Here is a 12,093-nt window from a genome sequence, read left to right on the forward strand (position 1 = left end):
AAATTGCTGCAATCAATTGCTGATGTATGGGGGCCTTAAGATAAACATAAGATATTGTAGCTTTGGTGAGAGGAATAAAATGTTACTTGTAAGGATTATTTCTGTTATTATATACAGTATAGAGTTATTTCGCGAGGGGATTATGTTAGAGCCGCTTGAAAGGTAATTAGGCCTAGCTTACATTGAGTGCAGTTGTGGAATAAGCTGGTAATTAATCAGGGTAAAGCAGCTGACAGATCAAATTCCTTTGCTGAGGTGGCTGCCCAGAGATATTTACCATATACGCATTTGACCAGACAAGGCACATTGTAATAGGTGTGTAATGATGCATGCTGCACCTTTCACCGATACCTTATTTACACAGTGAAAACAGAAACCAAACACTTGTTGAATCTATATGAAGTGTATGTAATACAGGGCCTGATTCAGAGCCGGACGCTCTGACAAGAGCGCTCGTTCTGAATCAGGGCCGTCCTACCCATTATTGGAGCGGCCTCCTGGCCGCTCGCATAGCTGTGGGTGACCACCCACAGCTTATGCGAGCGGCCAAAAAGATGGTCGCGATGGTCAAGACCATCTGGCTTGCGACGAGACCCTGCGGTAGGGTCTCGCTGCCGCAAGCCCAGGAGTGCTTTTGGCTCCATCAGAGCCAAAAGCACTCCCACTGACATCACTAGTGATGTCAGTGGGGCCGGCCCCAGATGGTAGGTGTTCCCATGGGAACGCCTCCGTCTGGGCAGCAAGGCCCCCAGCACGCCCACCAAAGGGGGCGTGCTGTCACTCACCATCGACAGCACGCCCCCTTAGGTGCGAGACCCATAGCGACGGCTTGACCGTCGCTATTCGGGTCTCGCGCACGACGGAGCTCCCTCCGTCGTGCGCATGCGCACTAGGGCACCATCGACCCGCTTGCGAGCGCTCAGTGCTCGCAAGTGGGTCTGAATCAGGCCCACAGTTGGAAAATGTAACTTGTGACCTGAACATCCACCATAATAAAATATGCATACTACAAAATATGGTGACATTTATGTTGTTTATGTATTATAGCACAACAGGTCACCGATTATCTGTAACTACATGTTATATAAATACCATCATCTCTTCATCTTAAGATTGCAAAACACTATAATTCAACACACTGCACTCAAAATGGTGTTAATGAATTCAGAAAGATGATAGAGTAAGGCCTCCTACACACTGGCACTTTGGTTTATGGTGCAAAGTACTGAGGCACATTTAAATGGACTCCTCAAGATATAGGATATAGGGGGTTCATACACAAATGACTCAGCTGCGAATATTGTTGGATAAGGACTCAGGCCCTCATTCAGAGTCGGTCGTAAGTGGTTGCTTGGTCGTACGCATCCGATGTTTCCAAACCACGCATGCGTACGGTTAGTTGTGCGCACGAGACCTTGCGATCCAAAATGCTGTCTATCATACGGCTTACGAGCAGGAAGTGGCTTCCGAGAGTTGATTGACATGAAAGGCCGTTTGTGGGTGTTGACGGGGGTGGTGGTCTAAAAACGCAGGCGTTCCTCACCGTTTTCAGGGCGTTTCAGGGGCGTACATACATTTCCTGCTACGACCGACATAGAAGGCCGGAAGTAGAAAAACGTCACTCGGCGAGCAGTTTAGAGGCCTGGCTGATCGTGCAGCTTGAATTTGAGTATGTGCTCTCTCAAGCCCAAGAGTACAATCGATACTATCGAATGTGACTGATGTTAATGTTGAGGTTTCTATTTTGTGCCACACAATGCAAGCAGCTAATAATCGTTTGTGGAAGCTAATAACACTGCTAATTGGCTTGTAATTGATTCAGTTGCGTTTGCATTAGCGAATAAATACATTTCATGGGGATGGCTTATTCTATGCGTTTTTTTGATAATTTTTGGAGTAATTTGTACAGAACACAAGCGGCCGCAACCATCAGAAGAAAATTAACATACAGCGACTGACAACGACCGACTCGATCGCTAGCTGCTATCACTCGTTAGCTAGAGGTGGTGCTTTGTTCATGTATGGGCGTCAGTTTGATTGCGATCGCCCGTGCGATTGTTTTTTTTTCTGATTCTCGATCGTTAGGTGCTTACGGCCGCTTACGACCAACTCTGAATGAGGTCCTCAGTGCTTTGTGCTGCCTCCATCCATTAGTCATAGCCAGCGGTCTCTAGGACCTGCTGCCGGTCTGCCAGGAGGCGTGACCCCCGACATGTGCTACTCAGAGCCGTAACTAGACTGTTTGGTGCCCTGTGTCAGAGACAGCATTGGCTGCCCCCCCCCCCCCATTTTTTAAATAGGGACATAAGATCGTGCACCTGAAAAAGAGCCATGGCCACATGGGGAAGGGCCAGAGAAGAGATACGGGAGGCCAGGAGATGTTGGGGATAAAAGAAGAGGAGTCTACAAGTGAGAAGGATAATAAACAGGAAAACACAGGCCCAAACAACGCCCCCTGCCCTGTGCCATGGCACTGGTCGCACTACCCTAGTTACTGCCCCGGTGCTACTGTGCATGTACAGTTTTTTTCCATTCTTATTTCTCCTCTGCGACCCCGATAGATGGACATGCCCAGAGACTCTATAAAACAAATAAGGTGCGCTATCAAATAGTAGCTGATATGAGGGTTGTCAATCCTCTAGCAAAGAAAGAATAAATATGTATACCAGCGCTAGCTGAGAATTAAAAAAAAAAATAATTCTAATAAATATATAAATATAATATATATATATATATATATATATATATATATATATATATACACACACATATATATACACACATACACACACACACGAGACTGAGCAATTTAAATAAAAAGTCCTTTAATCCTACGTTTCGGGATCAAACTCCCGTCGTCAGGGACAGAGAGGGAGAGGGGGAGATTTTCTCCTGCATTAGGACCGGCACTCCAGTACAACAAATGAACAAATACCCGGGTGCTCACGACCATGCGGTCACGCCAACATATGCAAACTTGCAAATCATATGCAAACTTCGATATCAGGTCGCACTCCTGGGCTTTATCAAGAATATAGCAGACTCCCTTTTTATTCCTCAAATAAAAAGGTAGAGAGTGAGGTATATTAGTGATGCCCAGGAGTGCGACCTGATATCGAAGTTTGTATATATCAATAATTAAAGCATGACGGTTGTTATCAAAATTATTATAAAAGCATTTATTTACTCATATATAAAAAAACTCTAATCATAAAAGCAAGCATCTATATGTATAATAAATAATATAATATAGGCCACTTGTTAAACTCCCAAGTCTCTTAATGAATTAGGACCTCTTCTGTAAGATATTAGCAGCAAGGTTTACCAGGCATTGTGATAAATCTCCATGTATCTGTAAGCACTCAGTCCAAGTATCGGTGTGCTCGTAGCCCACTGGTGATCAGCCGCAGTTACAGTTCACTTGAGGAAAAAGGGTCCAAATGGTGTCCAGGAGACAAAAGTAAAAGACCAAAGTGGTCTACAAAAGCTCAATGCGTTTCCCTGGGTCAGGATAGCCCAGCTTCCTCAGGCACATGTGTGCACACTGCACAGAGTCCCAGTTCTCCCTATATATACTGGTTAGTTAATTAAATAAGTATCTGCACCTGGCTCCAATTACATCAGATAAAACCGTCCTGCATAAACATTTCTATTAATCACATTAGGCTTATTTGTAAGGCAATCCCATATGTCACGGATATCAAAGTCAATGTAAATTCATATAATTTATTCGGTACATAAAAAATACTCTAATACCTTATTCCCTTGTGCCCGCTGGTCATGTGACTCTATATTATGTGTATTTATACACACATCTAAAGCCTGAGATTGCTCCAGTCTAGATTTGCACCCCTCCCCCACATATATGTTTTTAAGCAGGGACCTAGCATTTGACTGCACCAGGTAACAGGTATAATCCAAAGTAAGTCCTAGTTATATTGTTATAGTGTCAGTTTATTTGGGGTGAGCGTTAGGGCATGGGGCCCCCTGATCTGTTCTGGCTGGACCTCTTCAGGGCATCACCACTTAATACACATAGTGACTTTGTATATCACCTTCATGTTTGTTTATTATTTATGTATTTTTTCACACATATTTTACCTTTATTACTATTTTAGCACTAATTAGCTACTTTTACACACCTGATACTTTATAACACATCACTGTCACTCTTTTTCGTGTGATGCCCTGGGGAGGTCTTTGGCTGGCCTGTCTTTTGGGGTGCCCTGCGTCCCAGATGTGAACCCCAGAGTGTTAGGGATCTGCTCAATGAGGTGACCTTGACGATGGTGGGCAGGCCTGTATCATTGGCCACTGATATGCTAACTACCTCTGAAATTATATTTAATTACAAAATACATTTAAATGTGAACAGTAATGATCGCATAGTGCATCTGCAACTCTGTTTTCTGTGTAATTCTGTCCTCCCCAACACTCCCCCACCCCCCTGCTGCTCCCCTCCCCCACCTACCTTTATTAAAAAACTTTACTGTTTTTTTTCTTTTTTTTTAAACTTTACTGTGTTCTGCCGGGAGAACACAGAGCAGCAGCCAAAGCCAGAGGAGGGACCAGGGAGCGACGGAAAAAGCAGAGGAGGACCTGCTGACGCTGAAAGCAGGTAAGTGTAACCCGCTGTATGCCACCTAAGAGTGGCTTATAGTAACACCATCAAATTCCGTAAATACATAATTTTCGGAATTTGATGAATAGCCTAATTTCTATATCCCCATACTAATGTATGGGGAGTGTGCAAATTAACGCAGGCAGACTTAACCAGGAGATATCAGTGATATCTCCTGTGTTAATGAATACTAAAAAAACAGTAATTAAGGAAAATGTCCTTAAAACCATTATTTTAGTGTTTATGAATAGGTCCCTTTGTCTCCCTCCTTCTCTCTTTCTCTCTCTCTCTCTCCAACCCCCCACTCAAAATCCTGCATTTGCCCCTGGCAGTGTACTAAATCATGTCCGCTATGCTGCAGTGAGTCGGTTCCTAGCAGTGTCGTGGACATGAAGTAGTATAATGCGACCTTGCCGGTCAGGGGAAAGTCTGGAGACAAGGTAAACGGCATAGTAGTCGGAGACAAGGCCGTGGCAATTTTATGGATGGGTACCCACAACCTAGTTGCCCGGGGCCTCCACAAGCCTTAATTCCACCCTGGATCCACAGGTGGAGCTAATTATTTTACTTGTGAATCTGTGAGGAAACATGCACTGTTTGGTGTCCTGAGGACCGAGTTTGATAACATGTAAAATAGGGTATTTGTCTGTATTTTGGATATAGTTATATTAGCTATATCATGCAGGGCACAGTTTATATGGTATAATCCAGAGTTTCACAAACTCAGCGGGGACTAGCATCGGGGTCGCAGAAGACTCAAAATACAACTATTTTCAAAAGATTGCTCTGTCCAACCTGTAGAAACTGCCCAAATCGTGTGATCAATCGTCCCGTGTATGGCCAGCATTACATGCCAGAAAGTAGACCACCTTCTATTACACTGGTGAGAAAGGACAGCACAAGTCAAGGCCCCTATACTTCAGCAATCTGAAAACCACAATTGAACAATTTGAAGATTTTTCGCCCAATTTTAGGATTTCCCAATCCAGCAATCTGCGCCCATACATTACAGATCTTTTTCAGTATTTGCAGATCAATTGTAGCAAAAAACAGATCTGCCAATCTTGAAAGGCCCATCATTTTACTAGTATTGGTCTGCAAATCTGCTGATCATGTCCATACACTAGCAATCTACAGCCCCAATCCATCTGTGAAATCCAACATGTTGGACAATCTGATTTAACAATTCCAATCTGCGATCTGTGAAGCGCATACATTGGTGATTTTTATACACAATCGATTGCAAATTGCAGAATTACCACAATCGATTGCTGATGTATGGGGGCGTTTACCTTAGTAGATGGGGCTATAGTCCAGGGTTACCAGATTCCTAACTGGGATTTGTCATGGTATTTAATTGTGTGATTTGTTATAAATATTTTTTTTTTACAATGGTAATTGGGTTCATCCTGAAAAGTCAGTGGAGTTACCACGCCATGGTATAATTTACAGTAAAATGTATCACCTGTATAATAATTTAAAGAAATCACAGACTCACCTTTACTCATTGTCATTTCATCTCTTGTACTCCTCTCTTCTTTGTGGCCCTGGGGCCCTCCTGCTATCTTGCCTCCAGATGCTGCCTGCCTTTCACACAACAGATCCTTGTTTTCTATTTTTCCAGGGTCTCCTGTCCTATAGAAACAAGAATACAGACGTACACAATTTACATTATATGCTACTGTAAGTCTCACCAAGGCCGTGTGTGGGTGGCTGAAAGCACGTTGTATTGGAAAAAGTCAGGGACTTTGCTTATTCATCCAAACAGCAGATTAGAAATAAGATGACAATGAGCCGAGGCTGGTGCCACAAGGAACGTGTGCTACTACAAGGAACATACTAACCGGCTTATGCATGCAGTATATAGTACAGTAGCATATAGAGACAGGGGATAATAGATCCATATCTGTCCAGTGCACAATACAGGGGACATATACAGACAAGAAATAATATGCATACAGTATGCATTACACACAGATAACACTGATTAAACCAAGACAAGCTATACATTACTGACTTTGGCCCTCATTCAGAGCCACTCGCTATTTGCGGTCGTTCGTTCTAAAACAAGGGCTGGCTATTCAAATGAACCGTTCGCTGTTTGCGGTCTGTTCACGCCTCTAGGTCTGAACGAGCGAACAAAACTTGCGTTCGTTTTTTGGAAAAATACGCCCCCTGGCCGCTCGCATCCTACGTCATGTCCGCTATTTATTAGATTAATCGAGTACATCGACCAGGGTATGAACTGCTCGCTATTCTTGTGGTTGGTTTTTGCTACCACAATTTTGCGAGCAGTTCTGGCTATAAGATAACCCAGTGACGTGGTCAATGACGCTGCTGTTTTAAATATGCACACCCATAAAACGCCCGTTTTGACCTTTAAGCACGCCTGCGATCGGATCTCCACTCCCCGTTTTCAAGCACCTGGTGGTTCTCAAACTCGGTCTTTAGGACCCCACACAGGTCACCTAGCAAGTGCACAGGTGTACTTATTACTCACTGATACATTTTACACAGATGAAGCTAATTATTTCACTTGTGATTCTGTGAGAAGACCTGGAAGACATGTACTGTGTGGGGTCCTGAGGGCCGAGTTTGAGAACCTGTGCCCTACAAGCTGGCCACACATCTAGAGATTATCTGTCCAACCATCCAACTAGTTGATTGGTTGGAATGAAAATCTGGTAAGGTATGAAAGCAAATGACAATCAGCAATTTGCTCCCAAATGAAGGAAAATGGACAAAAACTGTTGTTTGAACAAATTGTTTAGATGAAACATTTAACAAACTTGTCTGAACGACCATTTTCATCTGTTTTCTGGCATTTAGGAGCAAATTGCTGATCATCAGTTACTCCCATATGTTACCAGATTTTCATTCCAACCAATCAACTAGTTGGCTGGTTGGACAGATAATCTTATATCACTTTTAGGACCTCATTCAGAGCCGGACGCTATTTGCGCTCGCTCGTTCAGAAAAAAGGGGTGGCTATTCAAATGAACCGTTTTCTCTTTGCGGTCTGTTCACGCCTCTATGTCTGAACGAGCGAACAAAACTTGCGGTCATTTTTTTTTAAACTACGCCCCCTGGCCGCTCGCATCCTACATCATGTCCGCTATTTATTAGATTAAGCGAGTACATCGACCAGCGTATGAACTGCTCGCTATTCTTGTGGTTGGTTTTTCCTACCGCAATCTTGCGAGCAGTTCTGACTATAAAATAACCCAGTGACGTGGTCAATGACGCTGCTGTATTAATTATGCACACCATAAAACGCCCGTTTTGACCTTTAAGCACGCCTGCGTTCGGATCTCCACTCCCCGTTTTCAAGCACCTTCCCCTGTTACCACCTCCTCCTGTCACTCAAAATAGCAGGCATTCGCTATTTAGCGAACAAACGATTTTCGGCCGCACTGACTGGTTCGCGCACGCGTATTACGATCCGTACGCATGCGCAGTTGTGCAAACATCGCTCGGAACGAACTAGCGGCCGCTTACGAGCGGCTCTGAATCAGGCCCTTACACCGAAATTCTGTGTCTGACCCGGAGTTGGAACAGAGGCCCTGATTCAGAGCCAGTCGCTCTGACAGTGCGCTCGCTCTAAATCAGGGCCGGACTTTTTTTTTTTTTTAAAAACTGCCATCCATGCCAAGACCATCGCGACAATCGGGCTTGCGATGAGACACTTGTGGTAGGGTCTCGTTGCCGCAAGCCCCAGAGAGATTTCGGCTCTAACAGAGCCGAAATCTCTCCCACTGACATCACTCGTGATGTCAGTGGGGCCGGCCCCAAACAGAGGCGTTCACATGGGAATGCCTCCGTTTGGGCAGCCACTCTCCCGGCCCGCCCACCAAAGGGGGCGTGCTGTCACTCAATATCAACAGCACGCCCCCTTTGGTACGAGACCCGGAGCGACGGACTACCCGTCACTATCCGGATCTCGTGCATGCGCACGACGGAGCCGGCTCCGTCGTGCGCATGCGCTCTGGGCCACCATCGACCTGGTTGCGAGTGCTCAGCACTTGCGACCGGGTCTGAATCAGGCCCAGAGTTCCAATCCGCATCACATCTGGAATTTCCCCGGCGCCGACCCAGGATATTCCTGAGTTGGTGCCGTTCACACCGGAGCCGGGTCTGCATTGACCCGGCTTTTCCGACGTTGAAGTGGACGCTTGGAGATAACATCATCTCCAAGCACCACTGAAGCTGGACTAATCGGCCCGCATGCGTCGCGCTCCAGGTCATCGTGACCCAGAACGCGCCGTTCACACTGGGTTAAACCCTGTAAGTTACCTGGGTTGGATTGCCGGGTCACTCGACCCGGCAATCCAACCCTTTACCCTTTTACACCAAGGAGCTACCCGGGTTTCCCCTGCAATAACCCGGGTTTTAGCTCTGGTGTAAAAGGGGTATAAGGATGTGTGGCCAGTTTAAAGGCACACATCCACTTAAAGCAATAAAACGGCTGCACGTTGACGACATTGTAATCTTGCAGTCGTTTGTCAGTCTGTGATGTGCCTACACTGAACGAGCAGTCGCTCAGTGTAGGCTCATCAATCATCTGCAAACATGCTGAACCTGACGTTATCGTCAGGTTGTACAACATATTTGCCCGATGATAGATGTCTAAATGACCAGCGGGAGCGCGCATCGCTGATTGTTTTAGACATTTTTTTAAACGATGTGCAAACGATTGAACAATAACAATATAGTTATCGTTCATTGGTCAATTTAATTGTCTAGTGGGTGTGTACCTTAACAGGTAATTTATTAGTCAGTAGCTCGCAAGTTATGCCAAAGGGTATCCGGATCAGTGGTCGAAGTGGGAATTTTGAAGTAGGGGTATGGAAAATATAAGATTGTACCTATGCGCGCATCTTCGGCGTGCGGCGGGTAAAGGGGGTGGCCATTTAAAAGGGTTGTGTCCTTAAGGTGTGCACCTTAATGTAGTGCACCGCGCTATAGTACCCCTTATACACATTATGCCCCACAGTAGTAGTTCCCCTTAAACAATGCCCACAGTAGTAGTGCCCTCTATACAATACCCACAGTAGCAGTGCCCCTATGCAATGCCCTAAATAGTAGTGCCCTCTATACATTTCCCATAGTAGTGCCCTCTATACATTGCCCAAAGTAGTTGTGCACCCTTGCAATGCCCATAGTAGTGCCCTCTATACATTGCCCACAGTAGTAGTGCCCTCTATACATTTCCCACAGTAGTAGTGCTCTCTATACATTGCCCATAGTAGTTGTGCCCACTATAGTAGTAGTGCTCCACATGAAGAATCAAGCCACAGATTTGCCACCCTCCCACACACACTCCCCTTATTAAAAATAATGCAGTACACACACGTTACAAAATGAAAAATAATGCCACAAATATCCCCTCATTAAACATCTGCCTTCCCTTTTTATTCAAATGTATGGTTCATATCTATTCTCCCTCTTTCCCTCCTTGCAAATAGTGTAATAGACCTCAGATCTATGAGGCGGCCCAACCATGGAACCTGCTGTACTTACTTACCCTGCCTGCAATCTCTTGGTTTCTAGTCCTGCAGCCTTCTGAATTCTGATTGGTGGATAGCTTCAGCCATCCACCAATCAGTGTGGGGAGACATCCCACCACTATGATTGGTGGATGGGACTAGAGCCATCCACCAATCAGCATTCTGCCAGACATCGTCGGACGCTGCGGCTGCAGGACAGTTATGTGACAGGCAGCAGGGAGACAGAGAGAAGAAGCTCCCCGGCCGCTCTGACTGAACGGAACGGTAGGGGAGCGTCTTCTCTCTGTCTTCCGGCTGCAGCCCGCAGGGTATGTAATGCTCTGCAGCGCGCGGCTACAGCGGCCCTTATTTTTAAAATGGGAGCGGCCAGGAGGAAGATGTCATCCTGCCGCCCCGCCCAGCCCACTGCCCAGCCTGGTCTTAGCAGAGGGGGGATCTGCTCGTGGGGGACGAGCACACTGGCGGGTGGGCGGCGTCAGCGGCACTAGGGGTTTGGGTGGTCCTAGGGGCTGTCCTCCACTGACACTGAGCGGTGTCATACAGTGTAGTGGGCGGAGTCATGTACTGTAGCTTTCTCTCAGCGCTGCGGCTGTAGCCACGTCTCCGCGCTTGATCTGTTCCTTCAAACCTAGTTAAAAAAAAAAGTAGTGCTTGCTTGAAGTGCCGGTATGGTATACCGTTGCATACCGGCACACTTCGAGCACTGATCCAGATAGAAGATCGACAACAGATGGTCGACATGCAGTAGGTCGACAGGAACAAAAGGTCAACAGGGTTAAAAGATCGACACGTTCAAATGGTCGTCACACAAATGGTTGACATGTTTTTTATGGTTTTTCAACATTATTAAGGTTAGGATTAGGGGTTGGGTGAGGGTAAGCACTAGGGGGAGGATAAGGGTTAGGGGTTAGGATGAGGGTTAGGTGTAGGCACTAGGGGGAGGGTTATGGTTAGGCACCAGGGAGAGGGTGAGGATTAGGGGTAAATGTAAAAAACAAACAAACATGTGTAGACCATTTTTATGTCGACCATTTTAACCTGTTAACCTTATAACTGTCAATCTTTTGCACGTCGACCTATTGCATGTCGACCATTTGGTGTTGACAAATTGTCTGTCAACCTTTTATATTGTCGATCTTTTATACCACACCCATACCAATGAGCATTACAGGAAGTGCCTATTTTTAGGGTATTTGTTTATGTGGTTATTCTAAAAACTGGCAGCACTATTTAGAGCAGTGCTGCTGAAACTCATTCCTCAAGGCACACTAACAGTTCAGATTTTAAGGATATCCATTCTTGAGCACAGATGGTTAACTCAAAATGGCTGATGTACTAATTAAATCACTTGTGCTCAAGCATGGATATACTTAAAACCTGAGCTGTTAGCATGTCTTGGGGACCGAGTTTCAGAAGCACAGGTTTGGAGCAGTGCTTTTCAATCCATCTTTTGTGGATTTCTTTAATCATACACAGGTGAGTTGCTGGGTCAGTAATTATCCCACCTGCTTCCACAGATTGAAATCCAGAAAACATGACCTGTTGGGGATACTTGAGAGTTGAGGTTGAGCAAAACTGGTTTAGAGCAACATTCCTTTGTTTAATATTAGCAAGCAGAAAATGATTTTATTTAATGTTATAAAGACTTGAAGCTGTTATTATTATTATTATCCTTTATTTATATGGCGCCACAAGGGTTCCGCAGCGCCTTACATAGTACATAAACATAGTGCACAAACATAGTACATAGACAGTTGAGCAGAACAAGAAAACAGTGTCATACAGTTTAAGACAGATATTATAAGTAAAGAGGATAAGCACAAGAGGAAAGAGGGCCCTGCTCGTGAGAGCTTACATTCTAGAGGGGATGGGCAAACAGACAGGGGTGACACGGATGGGGTAGAAAGTGAGCATGGGACAGAGGGTTAGGATGACAGATGGGTGGATTCCTATTTTACAGTATGT

At 45.3% G+C, this 12,093-nt stretch overlaps 1 protein-coding gene across 1 annotated transcript in view; it reads right to left on the reverse strand.

Moving 5' to 3' along the window:
- The window catches only part of LOC148511885 (cilia- and flagella-associated protein 337-like), a 150,148-nt gene that overhangs the window by 14,394 nt on the left and 123,661 nt on the right, over positions 1 to 12,093 (reverse strand). The window contains 1 exon segment of the mRNA XM_088482663.1: positions 6,120 to 6,256. Coding sequence (XP_088338789.1) covers positions 6,120 to 6,256 — 137 coding nt within the window.

This window comes from Taudactylus pleione, unplaced genomic scaffold, assembly GCF_031769625.1.
Source record: "Taudactylus pleione unplaced genomic scaffold, aTauple2 ptg000290l, whole genome shotgun sequence".
Taxonomy (NCBI): domain Eukaryota; kingdom Metazoa; phylum Chordata; class Amphibia; order Anura; family Myobatrachidae; genus Taudactylus; species Taudactylus pleione.